At 36.3% G+C, this 19,773-nt stretch overlaps 1 protein-coding gene across 1 annotated transcript in view; it reads right to left on the bottom strand.

Annotated features, from left to right (window-relative positions):
* The window catches only part of rfx6 (regulatory factor X, 6), a 34,808-nt gene extending 19,449 nt beyond the window's left edge, over positions 1–15,359 (bottom strand). Inside the window, exons 1-3 of the mRNA XM_038272802.1 lie at positions 15,079–15,359; positions 5,837–5,987; positions 3,032–3,155 (exon numbers count right to left, since the gene is read on the bottom strand). Coding sequence (XP_038128730.1) covers positions 3,032–3,155; positions 5,837–5,987; positions 15,079–15,235 — 432 coding nt within the window. The 5' untranslated portion in view covers positions 15,236–15,359. The remainder of the gene's footprint in view (positions 1–3,031; positions 3,156–5,836; positions 5,988–15,078) is intronic.
* Between the last annotated feature and the right edge of the window lie 4,414 nt (positions 15,360–19,773).

Consider the following 19,773-nt stretch of genomic DNA (forward strand, 5'->3'; position numbering starts at 1 on the left):
TGATGGCAAATAAGTTTAAATTGAAACAAAAGTTAAACATTTATGAACGATATAAACATTAACGACGGAAAGCAAATGGAGGGAGCGGCAATGCATGATCACCTGATCTCAAGGCGTAGCTTCTAAATCCACTAATGAATCGATGAAAGCACGCACATCTCAGACAATCACAATGGAAACAATCTAAATCTTAATAAGTCATTTTTTCTTAAAATAAGTGTATTTCTTCTTGAATTGAGGAGATAAAAGAGACATTCTGCCAATTGAACAAGACAATTTAGATATAAAATAATGAAAAAAACAATTGCATTGTCTTATTTTAAGTGCATATTATCTAATTATCTTATTTTAAGAGTAAAAATACTAATTCCATTGGCAAACTATCTCATTTACCTACCGGTACTCAAATTAAGGGTATGTACACTTAATTAAAGATATTTTTAATTCTTTCTAGATTGTTTTTCCAGTGCACAATAGAAGAAAAAAAATGCTAATATCAGACAAAAATATCCAAATTTATACTCTTAAGTCAAAAACTGATTTTTATGTAGATGGTGAAGAAACAAAGTCAAATTCAAGCTTTTATATGTTGAAGATATAGAGGGTGGTCTTTTATTTTCGGATGGATCATCTAATTAAGTGGTTCTCCTAATTGAAATTATCTTTTTCTGCACATGCAAACTTTGAGGCGTATATCTGTGGTGAGCTACGGTTTCATGAGGTCATTGAAGTTCACCTTTCTCACCGCGGTTCTTTGAAAATGGCAGAGGGTCGTAAGAGAATAGGTGTCTACGAAGTGTATGACAAGAAAAGAAAGGCCTCAGAAGAGGCAGATATATCCCAGAATGCTTTGCACTCTCCTCACAAAGCATTATTGGATTTTAAGTCACAGTAGCCAGCTGTCGCCATAGGCTGTTGTTACCCGACAGCTGCGACTAATAACAATGTTGGCGCAGGAACAGCACAGCTGAGTAGGTGTTACGTGACCAACGGGGAGCAAAAAGCAGTGATCAGCCTGTCCACATGGTAAGTTAACTGAGTTCGCTCTATATAGTGATTGAGGGATTTAGGGGTTAGGGAGGACCTTCAGGCAAAGCAAGCTTGTATGATCTATGAGAACGGCAACTTTTAAACAGAGCGTGCACGAGGAGAAATGGCCTCCTACATGCTCTTGCACGCGTTTAATAGGCCTTCCCTCCCTAGAGCGGGTGCAGGGTCATGCATGTGCATTTTTCTAAGGTGGAGAGGGCGGGTCTTTTCAAAAATTCACAAAAATCCTCCACAATACCTTTAAGAAAAACCCTTAAGAGTCATTAAAAACGATCACTGTATTATAGGGATGGGACGATTTATGAAAACTGTCCAAACCGTTCGGTTCGACTTTCTCGGTTCGGTTCACGTGTGTTGCGTTCGGTTCATGCGCTGCTCCATTTTCTCATAGGCGAAGCGTTTACACTCCCGAGCAGAAGGTGGCGGTACTGCGACCAAAGCCAACCACCAGTAGTAAACAAGAAGAAGAAGCGAAGCAGCGTAGCCGGGTGTAGCAGGGGAAAAAAATCAGTTGTTGTGGAGAATTGTGTGGGTATGGCGAGTGGGAAAGAACAGGAGTTGGAAGACGCGCCAGCAGCACTTTATAGGTCTGCTGTATGGGAGCTCTTTGCATTTAGAGTGACCTACGATGACGGCGGAAAGAAACTTGTGGATAAAAGTGCAACAGTGTGCAAGCATTGTACAACACGTTTTGTTTATACTAACAGCAACATGTAACGCTAACCCCGAAATCCCGCATACTCCGTCAGCAACCCCCGCTGCGCTCCAGACCACCTGCTCAAAGCAAAGCCTACAGCGAGATGATTAAATTCAAAGCAGCAAAACATACGGAAATGATCCAGGGTTTCCGCGGATCATTAAAAATAATTACAATCCATTATTTTTGGGGGGATTTTTTCATTAATTTCATAAATTTTTATGGGATTTCGGTGTAACAACAACATATACGGAATCAAACCGAACCAAAAACCGTGACCACGAAACTGTGAAGAGTACAGAGTTCTTCATATGCAACCTCAACATTATCTTAGGTGGATATCTGGTTTTCAGTTGTTCCACTGCAGCAATTTGTAGCCGGGGTTTTTTAGCCAGATTTGGGAATCACTGTCCCTTTCTGAGACGAGCGTCAGAGGTCAGTCGGGCTGCTTCCCCATCAACCAAGTTGAAAAGACATTGAAAAGACGACGTGATTTACATCCAAACAGCGTCTAGGTTTGCTTGAAAAGTGAAGGGTGAAAAGCCATAAGGTTGAAAACTGTGTGTGAAACTTCTAATCAATGTCTATTGTTGGACTAAAGTGTGAGAAAATCAGACCGACCAAACAAAGCCAAATTTTCAACAAATATTTCTGGACTAAATCAACAAGATTTAGCCTTAAAACCATCGTCTAAATGACGCCTGGTGTTTGGGCAGGGTCACATTTGATAGTGGATGTTGCAGGTCTGCATCCCTCCACCACCGTGCCCAACAGCTGGTTTAAGGCCCCAGTTGAAGAGCAAATTGTTCCAGATTTGCTTTGCTTCTTTGCAAATTTAAGCAAGCAGGCATGATTTCTTTTTAAATTAGCCTTTTATTCCTCCCGTTTCATCAAGCCAAGTCTGCTCTATAAAATCTTCAGTATTTCCTCGTTCAAGTCGGACTTTAGGGTGGATTTTTGAAATACAAATTTCTGGTTTCCCTAGTAATCATTAGAGCATAATTGATATAAAATGCATTTAATTGATAGCTGCTAAAGCAGAAAAGTTGGACTTTGTTGTTCAGACATTGTTTATTGTTTTGGCCTATTTTTTTGATCAGAGCAATTAAAAATTTTACATATAACTACATGAAGCCTTACATTTTAAGGAGTTGTAGATTTATAAATAACATAGACTAAACCGAATGCCTCAAATAAGAGCAGTGATGAGATAAGCTTACTTTACCTTCCTAACCATTCATTTCTCTTATCACATTTCACTGCCTTCTGGAAAATTGAACCCACCTTTCCAAACGTAGCAGCGCAGGCTGGCTCTAGTTTCTCTTTTCTGCAGAAGTCCAGATAGTGAGCGTAAAGGATACAACGAGGCAGACACACCCCTTCACACACGATGTAGTTCTCCTCAAGCCTATAGCCAGAAAAAACGAGATAAACTGATAAGAAGACTAAAAAGAGTGAACCAGTAAAAAAAAAAGTGACCCCAACCAGATGTGTTCCTGCATAGAATCAAACCATTTTCTAAATCTTTGTATCACTGCAGCTTTTCAGACTACGGAAGAGGATTAGGGCCACTAGAAAAAAAAAACAAAGTTAACTGATTTTTAAATTTTATTTCAGTTTAACATGGGGAAAAAAGTCAGAATTCTGATTTTTTTCTCAGAATTCTGACTTTTTTCTCCAAATTCTGACTTTAATCTCCGAATTGAGATGTGGAAGCGCTCAGCATCACTGACAAAGATGGGCCAGTGACACAATGGTGGAAAATGACGGAATTAGGCAACTTTTTACGTGCCCGAGGGGTCCCCTCATTAATGGAGGAGCAGAAGGTCATTAAAACAAGAGAGCTAGTCTCTAAAACAGACATGGCTATGGCTTGATGCTAACATGTTTGTTAGCTGTCTAATTCTGAGAAAAAAAGTCAGAATTCTGAGAAAAAAAGTCAGAATTCTTAGAAAAAAGTCAGAATTCTGAGAAAAAATTCAGAATTCTTAGAAAAAAGTCTGAATTCTAAGGAAAAAGTCAGAATTCTGAGAAAAAAGTCAGAATTCTGAGATTAAAGTCAGAATTCTGAGGAAAAAATCAGAATTCTGACTTTTTTCCCATATTAAACTGAAATCAAATTTAAAAATCAGTTAACTTTTTTTTCTTTTTCAGTGGCCCTAATCCTCTTCCGTATCAGACAGTTATGACCAGAAGATTTGGGTGTCTGTATGAAATGATAGTAATAGCTAAACTGTAACACAACATTTAATAAAACCCTATGGTGTTCCTCTGAGATGATAACTTGGATCATTGTCTGAGGTATGTGTAGCTAAAACTAGAGATTTAAACACACTGTATTAAAATATAATTCCCGGTGCATGTTGGGCTCCTCCAGGGCTGCCCTTTGTCACCGGTTCTGTTAATTTCTAGGTGCAGCGAGGGATATCGTCTCTGCTGTTTGCAGATGATGTCGTCCTGTTGGCCTCATCAAACCACGACCTCCAAAATGCACTGGAGCAGTTTGCAGCATGTGAAGCAAATCTGAGGCCATGGTTCTCCACCGGAGAAATGTGGACTCCCCTCTTCAGGTCGGTGGAGAATCCTTGTCTCAAGTGGAGGAGTTCAAGTATCTCGGGGTCTTGTTCATGAGTGAGGGACGGATGGAGCATGAGATCGATAGACCGATTGATGCGCCGTTGGCAGTGATGCGGTTGCTGTATCGGACTCAATTTACAAATTCATCTACGTTCCCACCCTCACCTATGGTCATGAGATCTGGGTAATGACCGAAAGGACAAGATCACGAATAACAGCGGCTGGAATAGGTTTCCTTCACAGGGTGGCTCGGCGCACCCTTCGAGATCGGGTGAAGAGCTCAGTTACGCAAGTAGAGTGGCTCGGGCATCTGTGGCTCGGGCATCTGTTCCGGATGCTTCCTGGTCGCGTCCCTCGGGAGGTGTTCCAGGCATGTCCCATTGAGAGGAGGTCTCTTGGAAGGCCCAGGACACGCTGGAGGGATTATGTCTCTTAGCTGGCCTGGTGTCACCTCGGGGTCCCCAGAGCTGGAGGAAGTGTGTGTGGATCTGGGAATCTCTGCTTAGACTGCTGCCTCCGCCACCCGGCATAAGAACATGGATGGATGGATGGATGGATGGATGGATGGATGGATGGATGGATGGATGGATGGATGGATGGATGGATGGATGGATGGATGGATGGATGGATGGATGGATGGATGGATGGATGGATGGATGGATGGATGGATGGATGGATGGATGCAAATATTATTTAACAAAACATGCCATCATGAAGAGAAAACATGATGTTAACTCACCGAGGCAACATCTTTACGCTTTGCCACAAATATGTGTTCATGTTCTCCATAGTAAAGCAAAGAAGATCTGTGCTTTTGATTTTAGAGATCAGGGTTAACATCTTGTAGTGAGAGGAGATCTTGTCTGACTTTGGGACCGGTTAATTAGATTAGAGCAGGCAGCAAATTCACTTTTTTAAATCCTACAGACTCCTACTACTGCTTCCTGAACAAGACCCTTAGCACCAGAAAACTCACAGCTACTACTCAATGGTAACCCACCCCCATCCACAGGGGGATAAGTTAAATGAAGAGAAATTAATCTCTAGCTTTAGACAATTACAAAGACAGTTATCACAAAGAGCCCTTAAAGATCTCAAAGGTAATGTTTTAAAAGGACCGTCAATAAGCCGCGGTCTTTGCCCATAGAAAAGGTTTATTAGACCAAGGATGCCTGGTTACATGTTCTGTCTGCAGGAATGGGCCATCATTTTTAATTAAATGATGGGAGAAACATGTTGACCCAAATCATGTGGTTTAAAACCTAATCCTACCAAACACTAATGATAATGGCTGTAACTTATGAACTTGAAGAACTAACAAAAAAATCTTGTTATCTTGGCATATTTGACAAAAATAAATCATTTTGAAGATGCAAATAAATAAAGTTTGTCCAATGTTTTGCAGTAGAGTGAGAAGAGTACTACTATACACAATAGAAAAGTACTATTGTGATTTGATTGCAAAATTTGTATGCATGCACCATATAGCATGACCAGAGGTGTTGCTCTTACCACTGCAGAGTTAGCTGCGTTTGTTTCTTCTTGTCCTTAATTATCTGACTGATGGTTTTCCTGGAACTCATGCTCTGTTTCATCCTCAGGTCAGAGTTCAAGTCCAACAGATCGTGTTCGTCTTCAGATGACGGCGTCTCGTTGCCGTCTTCTGCAAAAGAAACACGACAAGTTGGTTAATCAGTGTCTAATTTTAATCATAGGGATTTATTTATTTGTCTTATTGTTAGAAAGCTAAATATGACCTGCATAGAAAACTCTGAGACTTTATTTGTTTTTTAGAATGCAACTTTAATCATAACTGGAATAACTTTGATTAACTGACTATTTGGTAAATAAATAGAATGTGACACAAACGCTGACCAAGTAGGTGTTAATTGGTATTTTTAATGAAATGTTCTTTATGCATTTCTTTGCCCTTTTCTCGTTTCCTGACAGAGATGCTGGAAAGAACATCATGATTTGTTTGTTTTTCTCTAAAGAAAGTTAAAAAAAAAACGCTGCTACCAAAATACAGGGTTTAAGAATTTAATAAACTGCCGTTACAATCATGAAAAACGTCAAACTTGCTTGTAATTAGAGTCGTGGCATTTTAAAAATAGGATAAATAAAGAACTGCAGGGACTGACCACAGGGAAAATCTTAACTTCAGAACCTTGAGGGTTCGAACCACCAAAGAAGAGAATGTGCATTTCGGTCAGTGGTGTGAAGGTCTGGAATAAACTCCAAAAAGAGCTGAAACAATGTCCAAGCATGAGTCTGTTTAAAAAAAAGGCTCCAACTGATGTTTTTCTAAATGTGCTGTGATAATGAGGGGAGCTGAATGTTGCTGTGGGGTGTGTGTATATATTTTTTATCTGCTAAATTAGTTCATTAAAGTCCTTCTTATCACCTTTTTTTTGCAATTATTGTAACATTTTTTCCACTAATGGAAGATTTGAAGAGTATTTTTTCAATTTTACTTGAGATTCAGTGTTTATTACTAAGCCTCCAGGGCATTCCTCATTAACTTTGCAGCTTTCATTTCCATCTGAAGGTTGATTGGTTTTCTCTTATCCAATCTTAGAAATATTTGTGCTTTTATTAATCTTCCCAGTTTGATTGTTTAAAGGCATGGACCAAAAGTAAATAATATGATGATAATGTTGAAAAGAATCAACCAATCTTTTCTGAGGCTTGCAGACCTTCAGTGTAACCCAGTTATTACTTGGTATATTTGAAATTATTTCTTTATGTTTTTTATTTAGAACATTAGGTATAAGTTCTAGGCGTCTAGGGTGTAGCCCAGTGGCGGTTCTAGACTAAATGTACCACGGGACCAGGAGGGGGCCAGCATGTTTTCCAGGGGGGCACAGAAAACCATGAAATAAAAAGCAGGACAAGGGGTTAAAATACGTATATTAAGAGAGCTGCATGAAGTGAAATTTCTTTTCAATTAGGTTTAATTAAAATTATATCTCTTATTAGGTCAATAAACTTTCATAATTTAGTAATTTTACATATGTTTGACTTAATTTAAGTTAAAATGACTGTTGTCTATAAAATCAGAATAACAAATCAAGAAAAAAAAATAATTAAGCTGTCAAAATTAGAGCATTTTTTTAAGTTTGTTTTGAAAACAAGTGAAAACTGGGATCCTATCACAATACCGCTGAAGCTATCACTTTATTGTTTTTAAATAATTAGTAAAACATAATTTGTAAAGGAAAAAAAAATTTAATAAATCCAAAGGACCTGTCAGTAACCATGTCTATTCCAGTGCATCATAAGAATTTCTTTGAGTATTATGTCTTCAGTGCAGGGGCCAAAACAGGGGCCAGGACTTGATCTACAGGGGCAGTGGCCCCCCTTTGGCCCCTGTCTAGAACCGCCCATGGTGTAGCCGCCTCTCGCCCATTGACAGCTGGAGATAGGCACCAGCACCCCTCGCGACCCCAGCAGGGACAAGCATGTCAGAAAATGGATGGATGGATGGTCATTATTATAAATAATAAGCCCTTCTACAAAATAAAGTGTGTAATTACTGTTAAAAATGTCCTTTAAAAATTGTCCAAATTATAATGTTGGGATAATATTTAATCAGGTTATTCTGATAAGAAATAGTGTAAATCTTAATGCTGTTTTGAAGCAATATATCATTTAACTTTGCATTCAGCCTTCTTCAGTATAAAACTTCAAGAATGTATTTCCTACGTTCAAATTACTTTGCTTCTAATATTACATATAATTCAAGTTGAATAAATAAAAAAAAATTGTGTTTTCAAATGAAGTTGGAGAGATAATCCAACCAACTTGGCCAACATTTGAAAAAGTGATTTTTAATTAAATATCATTGGTCAATGGTTGAACTCTGATTCTTTTTTTTAGCGTCTTTTTTCTTTTTCCAGCATCACAGGAGATTTTTCCATGTACAACATATGTATAACATATTTTTTGTTGTAGTTTTCTCTATTCATAACTGGTGCACCACAGAGATGTTCCTTCAGGATTTCCTGGTAAGATGCACACTGCAAAAAATTTAAATCTAGCTAAGTCATTTTTTATTAAAATAAGTGCATTTGTTCTTGAATTGAGGAGGTAAAAGAGACATTTTGCCAATGGAACAAGAGAATTTACACTTAAAATAAGAAAACACAATTGCATTGTCTTATTTCAAGTGCATTTTATCTAATTATCTTATTTCAAGAGTAAAATTGCTCATTCCATTGGCAAACTATCTCATTTACCTGCTCAAATTAAGGGTGAATACACTTAATTTAAGAAATTTTTTACTTATTCCTAGATCGTTTTTGCAGTGCAGAATCACTGGACCAATCGCAGCAAGTTCTGTAAGCCAGTAATCGACCATCATTATTGCCTGGCATTTTTTTTTTTTTCCTAAGCTGTTCTATTGTTATCTGCACAATAGCCTCTTACACCCTAAGGGGGTATTAATAAATTTCTGCCTGACAAAAACACACAAAAGTAAATAACTTATAGCCTCACAGCTATTAGATTTAAGAAGAAACTTTTGGTACGTCTGTAAAGGTAAGATGTCATAGAATGGTTTTCTGGTGTCAGAACCATTGTAGCTTTGACCCTGCCTGAAATATAAGGGACACAATACAAAATATTTTGCATTTTTTGAACCTCGCCAAAATTTTCTTTGAAATAAACCTTGCAAAACACTACCAAAATATTATTTATAGCACAAAAAAGTAGTACAGTATTTTAAATCTAAATGTTGTGTAAAAATATACCAAATTTGGACTCAATCAGATGAATCATATTTATTTTAGAATGGTATTAGTGAGAAATTTCTTAGGCGGAGAGGCCATTTTGGCACATTTATCCATAAATGTCACCAAACTGTGCCAAATATGTTTTTTACATCAATACTGGGGGTTTGGTAAAATTACGAGGTCACGTAGCAGCTGGACCCACCGGTGGGTCCGTAGGGTTCAAGGGGATAGCTGTGTCTGCACCTTGAAGCTTTCTCTCACCGGTTCTTTTTCCTAAATGGTTATCACTCAGGACAAACTCTTTAGATAATACTTCATAACTTATATGCATTAAATAACCAGGAGACATGAAAACAGATTCTGATAATGTTAGAATATTTGCATATAAATGTATCTGTGTAGTGTTATCATGGATAAAGCTGTTTGCTTTGTGCATGTTTTCCAGAGATGGGAAGTAACGAAGTACAAATACTTCGTTACTGTATTCAAGTAGATTTTTCTGATATTTTTACTTTACTTTACTACTTATTTTTATGGCGACTTTTTACTTCTACTCCTTACATTTTTAAACAAATATCTGTACTTTCTACTCCTTACATTTTAAAAAATTGGCTCGTTACTTTAGTTTTGAATAATTTCAATGGAGTTACCGTTATTATTTTTCATGTCATCAGCGTATGGACGACCAGATGATTGAAAATGAACACAACGGAGATCTAGTCCTATTGGCAGACATCCATTTAAAATGTAGGCAACGGCATGAAAAAAGTGGTTTCTACTTTTACTTTTATACTTTAAGTAAATTTACAAGCCTGTACTTTGTTACTTTTACTTGAGTAAAGAAGTTTAATCAGTACTTCCACTTTTACCAGAGTATTTTTTAACACAAGTATCTGTACTTTTACTCAAGTAAGGAAAGTGAGTACTTTTGCCATCTCTGATGTTTTCACAGCCACCTTTTCTGAAGTATACTGTGATTTGTGAACTTGCTTTTGGGGAGGTTGTGGTTGATTTACGGAAAGCACTCGATCTGCTGAACTTTGGTAAAAAAGATATAGAAATAAGTAAAAAATTGCTTAAATTTAGTGTGTTTATCCTTAATTTGAGTAGGTAAATGAGATAGTTTGCCAATGGAATGAGTATTTTTACTCTTAAAATAAGATAATTAGATAATATGCACTTGAAATAAGACAACGCAATTGTGTTTTCTTATCTTCACTGCAAAAACGATCTAAAAATGAGTAAAACATTTCTTAAATTAAGTGTATTTACCCTTAATTTGAGCAGGTAAATGAGATGGTTTGCCAATGGAATGAGCAATTTTACTCTTAAAATAAGATTTTTTAGATAATATGCACTTGAAATAAGACAATGCAATTGCGTATTCTAATTTTAGGTGTAAATTGTCTTGTTCCATTGGCAAAATGTCTCCTTTACCTCCTCAATCCAAGAATAAATGCACTTATTTTAAGAAAAAATGACTTATCTAGATTTTGATTTTTTTTTCCAGCATTAAGTGTAAATTGTCTCATTCCATTGGCAAAATGTACCTTTTATCTCCTCAATCCAAGAATAAATGCCCTTATTTTAAGAAAAAAACTTCTTATCTAGCTTTCAATTTTTTCCAGTGAACCGCTTGGACTTTGACTGAACCCTGACATTTATAGGATGTTTACTGAGACTGCAAGTCTGAATTTTTCATGTTGTTTCTGTTCTCTAGAGCAGTCTCAGCGGTTGTAACAAGGGACCCCTGATTTCTAATAAATAGCGAGCAGAACGCTGGGACTGCAAAGTGAGGTGGAGATTTGTAAACTCCGCAGTCTCCTTCTTGCTCTCCTCGCAAGTAAAACTAAATTAATTGTCTCTGTGCCTTCTTTCTTTACCTGCATGTATGTTTGATGTTTTAGGTGCTTAGACCTGACAGATAGAAATTGTAATCTTACTCAGATCAGAGAAATTGCTTAGATTTTACAGAAGGCAGCTGCTCACCGCTCAGGCTCACCTCTCAGGAAGTGGCCACGATTAACATGTAAAAAGGCATTTTATACATCTCCAGTCTGCCACATCGTCACATCATTACATCATAGACGTTAGCAGATGAGGAGACACCCATGGCTCCAGCTTTATCTAAATATTACACTTTGTTCTTTGCTGAAGGACACCGCTCTCATTCCATTTCCAAATCTTTGCTACGTACAGAATGAAGATTATAACCGTATGTCCAGACAGAGGAACTGTCTTAATTAGATAAACTATTATAGAAAACATCAGTTCTGACACCCAACAGGCAGCTAATATTAAGGTGTAATAAACTCACACATCATTAGTGACAATTATCCTAACAGTATTAAGCCAGATGTAATATTAATCACACACTTAATAAAGTTCCACTATTGATTCCATAGCTTAAAGAACTTTTTTTGGGTATTTTTTTCCCCTATTGGCTGTTTTTCTTAATACTTCACCCTTTTTCATTATTTAGCTTTATAAACTCTGACCTTAACTCAGGTACAATGGAGCTGCTTTGGATGTTACTGTTATTTCAGATTTTTTTTAACTCCTCAGAGGAAGAATTGCTCCCCTCTTAGAGTCATTTTGGTAGAGAAAGTTCATCACTCTTTGGTTTTCTCCATTTGCTGATTACGATTCTCACTTTGGTCCATTGAGGTGCTGCATGATATCCAGCTTCTTTTGACTGGCCTGAATATTTCCTATTCCCTAAAGATTGATGAGATCTTTCAGCCTACACTGCAAAAAATGAAAATCTGTATGAGTTATTTTTGCTTAAATTGAGTAAATTTTGTCTTGAATTGAGGAGATAAGTAAGACATTTTGCCAATGGAACAAGACAATTTACATTTAAAATAAGAACAAAAAAATGCTTTGTCTTATTTCAAGTGAATATTATCTAATTGTCTTATTTTAGGAGTAGAAATACTGATTCCATTGGCAAATCGTCTTATTTACCTACTAAAATTAAGGGTAAATACACTTATTTTAAGAAATTTTGTACTTATTTCTCTATGGTTTTTGCAGTGTACTTCATGTCGTCGTACAGTTTCTGTTCAAGCAAATTCCTGATTCTGCAAGTAAAGGCAGCAACTGTTCTGGGAGCGGCTAACGAAGTTTGACTTCATCATAGTTCATTATGCCAGAATGACGAGGGGAGCAGTAGAGACAAGTCTGTTTGGGAACCATTTTCTTTTACACAACAAAAAATGCCTTCTAAAAAATTAGAGAAAAATATAGTGTTTTAAGTGAATAATTGCTTATTTTGAGCAAAATAATCTGCCAGTGCAGCAAGCAAATGAGACTTGGTAAGATTTCTTAAAACAAGAACATAATATCCAAGTAGTAAGCATCCAAAAAACTTAAATCAAGTAAAAAAATCTTTTTATGTTATTTTAAGCAATGTATTCTCATTTATTAGTCATTATTGCTTAGAATTTAATAACCAATTATTGCTCAAAACAAGCATACAACAGGCTTGAGATGGGGTCAGTTCTTAAAACAGGTTAATATGGATTGTCTTATTGTCTTGAAACAAGTAAAAAATGTACTCACAGTCTAAATGTTAACACGACTCAGTCTGCAATGTGTGCTATTTTAAGAAAAAAGCTGCTAAGAATTAGTTTTATTATCTAGTTAGGATGAAAAAATCAAATCATCTTAACAATATTCAGTCTTACTAAGAAAATACATTGAAAAACAAGTGTATTAAGACCAAAATGCTGAATTCAAGTTTATTACACTTGTATAGATTTTCCTTTTTTGCAGTGTAATGATGTCATTTGAAAAATTGCTTTATATATTTAAACAGGTTATTTTTGTCTGTTTGTGATTTCCATCTATATTTTACTGATAAATATATACAGGTTTATTTTATGGTACTCTTCTCTTGATGGTTACCATTTTCCTGCAAGATATTGTTGATTCTTTGTTTCAACCTTCTTGCAAACTTTAGGTTTATCAGCTAAATTAGGTTAAATGTCACCGATGCATCTTAGATAATTCAGGTTAGCTACTAAATGTAGGCATTAGTTTAGGACTGATTAAACTGAATCAAAAAAGAGGTTCAACAAAAAATTAGCTTTAAGATGTTGACACAAGTTTGACCAATGGAACTGTAAAGTATGTTTTTAAGGTTTTCTTATGCGTGTATTTTCCCATTATTTGGCATCATGGGCTTAAACTCCATGCTGGGAATTTGGATGTTATCTCTGTGTATCTGTGGGTTCTCACCAGGTACACCCACTTCCTCCTACAGTTCAAAAATTTTACTTTTTGGTTGATCGTATATGTTAGTGATGGACTTTTTGTTTTCAGTGTAATTCTATTTTTTTTGTGTGTGTGTTTTAGTAATGGTGGTTCTTTATTGTTTTAGTATTGTCATTTTTGTCTAAAACAGATTTTCTTTTTCAGTTGAATTATAAAGGAAATTTCTGTACTCTCTAAAAAGGTTCGATCCCAATTGTTTCTGTTCTTTTTTTTTTTAATAATATATCATTTACAGTTGTCTTTAAATCTTGATTTTTATTTTTTTTTACTTTTATTTCCTACATGTTAATCACTACTGGTCACTCCACACTTGAAAAAAATCTAAATCTAGATGAGTCATTTTTTCTTAAAATAAATGCATTTGTTCTTGAATTGATGAGGTAAAAGAGACACTTTGCCAATAGAACAAGACGGTTTACATTTAAAATAAGAAAACACAATAGGATTGTCTTATTTAAAAGTGGATTTTATCTAAGTATCTTGTTTTAAGTATAAAAATGCTCGTTCCATTGGCGTATCATTTAATTAACCTACTCATATGAATGGTAAATACACTTAATTTAAGAAATTTTTGCTCATTTCTAGATTGTTTTTGCAGTGCATCACTTGTTTAAGTTCACATATGGCTGCTCTTCTTCCCTCTAGAGGCTGTGTTTCTCTCCATCAGTGTTGGAGTTACAAGATCACATGATTGGATTATGCAACATGTGCAGTTTTTCTTTTTTTTTTTCCTTTAACATGACAGCATACAGCCTGGAATAACTGAGAAATTTTGTCTAAAACCTCATAAATGTCCTTGTATTCGCTAAATTATTTTACAACGAAGCATCTATAATTCTACTTGTTTAATTAAAGGTTGCATAAAGGGAATATCATCACTAGACCAACCTCTGTGTGAGGATTTAATTCATGTTTTTTAAGATAATCATAAGTCAGCAGTTCATCCATCATTCAGGATTCAAAAGATTCAAGGAAACGGCAAATTTGAAACCTTAAAAATCTTAATGGTTAAATGCTTTACAGTGAAGGGCAGCATTTAATATAGTGTTAACTAAACAATAAGCATTTTTTTCAATAAATACAACCAAAGAAAAGGAACATATATATGAACCTAAAACGAAGATTATAAGAAGATTTGCTTCTTTTTAGGTGGCCGTGTAGAGTTGATTTAAATTAAACCTACATCTAAACTACATCTATTTCCCATTTCAACTTAAGTAACCTTAAAACAAGCTAAATCTTTTTTTTTTCTATATGAGACCTATGGATTAAAAATGTATTATAGGAAGGAAATATTGTGTCTTTTTCTTTTTGGAACAAAATACTTTCTTATCCATTGTATGGATCTGGTGCATTTTACAGGTTACAGGCATTTAATTCAAATAAATCATATTATTTACTCTGTTGTGTATAGTTTTTTGCAGATTATGGTCTGATGTGAAACATATTTCCCTGGCAAAAAAAAAAAAAAAAACAACATTTAATTTTCTTCTCCATATAGAAATTTTATAATTTACTGAGTTTAATTCTTCACAATACCTTTTAAAAACTAATAAAGTAATTGCTGTTAAGTTGTAGCGCCACCCTTTGGTTGTTTGGTGCCCTTCCTTCTTTTCAAGTTTGAATTAAATCATCAGTAACAGGAAAAAAAAAACTGTATCAGTTTGATTTTTTAATTATTCAAACAGTGATTAGTTTAAACTTCATGCAGTCTGAGAAGAATGAACAGAGAGTGATGCAAACCTGACTTAATCCCAGAATCATCTTCCTGATGAAAAGGTGTTTGACCGTTAAAATCTGAGTGTGTTTCCTCTGATGAGCTGCGTAAAGTCTTTGTAAAAGAGTGAATAAGAAACATTTCACTTCTGGTCGAACTCTCGCTGCTGCGTTTCATCGGCATGGTGCGAAAAAAGTAAAAAGAAAAAAGGAAAGTTGACTTAATTGAATAAAATGAAAGTTTTCATCCGCTGATCCATGAATAAACCATAAAGGTTACTTCTCAGCCAGTCAGTCAGAAATCCAGGTAAAAGATGAAGATCACAAGCATCAGGTCCAGAATTTTTAGGAAACTGAAGCTGTGCTGAGGGAGGGAAGAGCTAATGAAGCTGTGGATGCGTTCATCATATTTACAGAAGATTGAGCTAATCCACTTTATTAATGATTAACAGAAAGCCCTCATCCATCTGTCTATCCATCCATCCATCTCTCCATACCTCCCACAGTCAGCTGGCCTCTTACTTCAGGTTAAACACACACAGATTTCCCTCAGAACTTGTTTTTTTATTTACTTATTTATTTATTTTTTATTTTAGCAGGTCAGATTAAGGTCTGGCGTATCTGGAAATGTTTGAGTTTGTCTGTTGCTGCCTTCCATGTTCCAAAACCAGAAGCCAGTCAGTGCCTTCTGGTTTGTTCCTGAAGGCAGTGAGTGGCAACAGGTGGCGTTTCATATACGCACTTCTGACTTGGACAAATATGTGTGACTTAATTCCAGCAAAAAACAAAATGAAGGCAGAATATAACAAATAATATCTTACAGCTTAAAGCTACAGTGTGTAATAATTACAGGCATATAAATTCAGAAATTTAATATATTATACATAACTATGTTATTTATCATCACCTATGAGCTCAGCCTTTTAACCATAACATTTGCGTTGCCTTAGAATTCGTTATTTATAATTACATAGGAGCGGGTCTCGCAGCCATGGAGGCTGACATCTTTGCGCTACGGCAGCGCAGAGGCAACAAACTAGCGATTGCGAGATCTCCCATGACGCTCGAAAATAACTACGGCAAGTTGAGAGAGATGAACTGAGACGGTACTGAACAGTAGATGGCAGTATTATGCCTGAGAAGCGTTTAGTCTGCCGGAAACCAAAGAAGAAGAAGAAGCAGGTATACTGCGCCTCGGTAACAAGAAAGGTAAACAAGGCGGCAGGCGTGAGTGACTTTGCAAACTGCGGACACCGAACCCCCGTCATCTAAGAAGCGGAAACACGACGAGAATAAACGCAAGAGTGACAAGAAACGACAAAAAACACGGATCAACATTGGCACGGCATTTACACGATGGAAGTCACTGATGGAGGAAAAAGGTTTTCAAAGTGACGCTCAAGTTGCCAGTTTTCTCTTGGACAGGTAATTAATCCTATACACACAATTGTCTAATATCACTGCAGTTTTTGGAGTACAGGATGCTCAGACCTGTCTAAAACAATAACATGCTGCGTGATGATGCTGTTCCTCTCCAGTATACTTATTCAGCAACGTCCCTGACGTTTCACAGGTAATGATTCAGTAATTTTCTGTAAAATAATTTTCTGGATATATACCTCGGTTACTTCTCTCCGGCTCCTTTGGAGATCTTCAAGCCTTTCCTCCTCTGCTCTCACCCCGCTGGCTCCCCTCTCTCGCCTGGCCCCAGCTGCACGCTCACCCCGGCCTCTCTGCCCTCTTCCTTTCCCTCTTCCTTGCCTTGTAACCCCCGTGCCACAAACAAGACTTGGACTCTGTAAACGGGGAATATATATTCTTCCAGCGAACACAATCTCGCTGTTAAACTAATGACTACAATTCCTTCGTCTGTTTATATCACCATGCAAAGCAGCTCACCAAAACGTCACAACGACGTAGAAAAAATAACGGGTATATTTATTATCTTAAGTCTACATGAAATCTATACCCTACACAGACTAATGAAATACTATCTGTAAAATTATCTATGTAAACAAACCTCATCACTTGAGAAGGTAGGTGATGCGGACGTCGTGGAAGACATTTTGTCCCGTAACTCTCGCCGTACTGTTGGGGGGGAGAAGCGGTGGGGGGGAGACGTTCATGTTGCTGCAGTCTGCAGTCTGACCGCTAGATGTCGCTGAAAATTACACACTGTAGCTTTAAATAAATACGAAAGTTAACTTAATGTTCAGTTACAGCCTTCAAAAAAAATGATCAAAATAGGAAAATAAATATTTTTTTACCACCTCCCATCCTCACAGCAGGCATTTGAACAAGCAAAAGAAAAACCCAACTTCCCTGCCCTTAAAGGAATAGTGCACCCAAAACATGATTAGCCTTCATTTTCTACTCACCCCCATGCTGAACAACACTCTGGAGTACTTTTTTGATATCTCAAATGCATCTGGAGATCTGGGAGGCTTCTTGCTGTCTGCTGACATTCAAATAATGGAGGTCTGTGGCGCCCGAGACAGAAAGGTCCATAAAGGTCCACAAAAAAACATGTCAATATTCCTCCATACTGCTCGTCCAATGTATTCCAAGTGTCCTGAGTGGGTAGCATCCAGAACTTACTCGAAACAAAGTCATTTAGAATGTTTTTAGAGCATAAACAGTAGTGTATAGGATTTCCTGAAAGCGCGCACCTGCGCGTTCACGATGCTACGGAAGCCGGCAGACCAAACCAGATGAAAGTGCGCATTCAGCGTCTGCTCTGCCGATAATGCAAGCGTAGAAGAAGAAATGTGCTGTGTTTACCTGTGCAAAGAAAGAAACAACGAAAGAAAAATGTCTGAGGACTTCAGTGTTGAGGAAGAGCATGAGTTCTTTGCCGAGCTGAATGCGCACTTTCATCTGGTTTGGTCTGCCGCGATTTCCGTAGACTCGTGAAGGCGCTTTCAGGAAATCCTATACACTACTGTTTATGCTCTAAAAACATTCTGAATGACTTCGTTTCGAGTAAATTCTGGATGCTACCCACTCAGGACACTTGGAATACATTGGACGAGCAGTATGGAGGAATATTGACACGTTTTTTGTGGACTTTTATGGACCTTTCTGCCTCGGGCACCATAGACCTCCATTATTTGAATGTCAGCAGACAGCAAGAAGCCTCCCAGATCTCCAGATGCATTTGAGATATCAAAAAAGTACTCCAGAGTGTTGTTCAGCATGGGGGTGAGTAGAAAATGAAGGCTAATCATGTTTTGGGTGTACTATTCCTTTAACACATGTTCCTAATCTTCTAAATTTAATGGTGGCTCTAAACTTTACCAAAGTAATCTAAACAGTTCCTAAATATTAAATTGATAGATCATGGCATTAAACTTTGTTAAGTATAATCAATCTACAAAATAAAACTAAAAATAAATCTAAAAGGAACTGATGATTTACAAAATTTTAACATTGCATTTTGGTTAAAAGTGATCTAAATTAGTCTCTTTTGTTAAAGTCTGACATGTCTATATATATATATATATATATATATATATATATATATATATATATATATATATATATATATATATATATATATATATATATATATATATATATATATATATATATAATTCAAAAAAAAAAAAAAAAAAAGAGATGTCCCTTTTTGCAATGCGGTTCATACAAACCAGGTGGCGCTGCATGTAAGTTTATCATCTGATGTATCAGTGAAACAGCTCCAGCTTTTAAGTACTTACTTAATTTTTTTAAATATGGACATATGAGTAACCTATTAGTGCCATGTGTGCCAAATAATAACAAATGTCAGGGGAATTTTACTAAACATTCAGGTCCAATCTTTTTGCAGTCTCTGGGTAGAGCAGGGCAGAAAGGGATTGAACAAACTGGTGAGAAAGGCCGCTTCTGTCCTGGGCTGCACTCTGGACTCAGTGGAGGAAGTGGCTGAGAGGAAGGTGTTGTCCAAGTTTACATCCATTATGGAAAACTCATTCCACCCTCTGCACCAGACTGTAGAGAAGCTGTGCAATGTATAATGTGCAATTTACTTTTTGATACCCTGTGCAATAACCCGTTTCTTTATATCAGACATCTGTGCAATAACTATATATGTAAATATCCATAAATACCCATGTAAACACCCTGTGCAATAACCTGTTTCTCTATATTTAACACCCAGTGCAATAAATATGCAATAACTTTTTTTTTCCTTTGGCACATTCTTCTTCTTCTTCGACTATTTGAGCTGATGTAACAAGTAAATGTCTCCATTGTGAGATCAATGAAGGCAATTAATCAATAAAATTTATTTTAAATCAATCTATTTCATGTCAATACAATCCTTTGACATTTTTCAAACAAATGTATAAACAGCCCAATATTTACATTAAATCTAATCTTTCACATTTGAAAATCACTGTTTTTTTTATACATTGACTAAAACAGCGCAGCTCTGTTTCAACATCTATGGAGTTCAAACTTCTAAGGACCGAACAACTCCGAACAAACTTTACTTAAAAGTGTTGTTATATTTTTATACCTTTACTTTGGTTGTGGATATTTTAAGATAAACCGACTTCATTTTCTGGTATCTCATTTTGGGATTTTTAAATGGGCCTAGATTAATACATACATTTTTAGTGAGTGACTTAAAAAAACTAATTTGTCTAACTCTAATTTCGCAAGAAAAATAAGAATACATTTATAACAAGAAAATTAAGAGATTTTAATTTTCTTTCAAAT

Source organism: Cyprinodon tularosa, unplaced genomic scaffold (assembly GCF_016077235.1).
Source record: "Cyprinodon tularosa strain WSP-4 unplaced genomic scaffold, ASM1607723v1 ctg84, whole genome shotgun sequence".
In the NCBI taxonomy this organism is placed as follows: domain Eukaryota; kingdom Metazoa; phylum Chordata; class Actinopteri; order Cyprinodontiformes; family Cyprinodontidae; genus Cyprinodon; species Cyprinodon tularosa.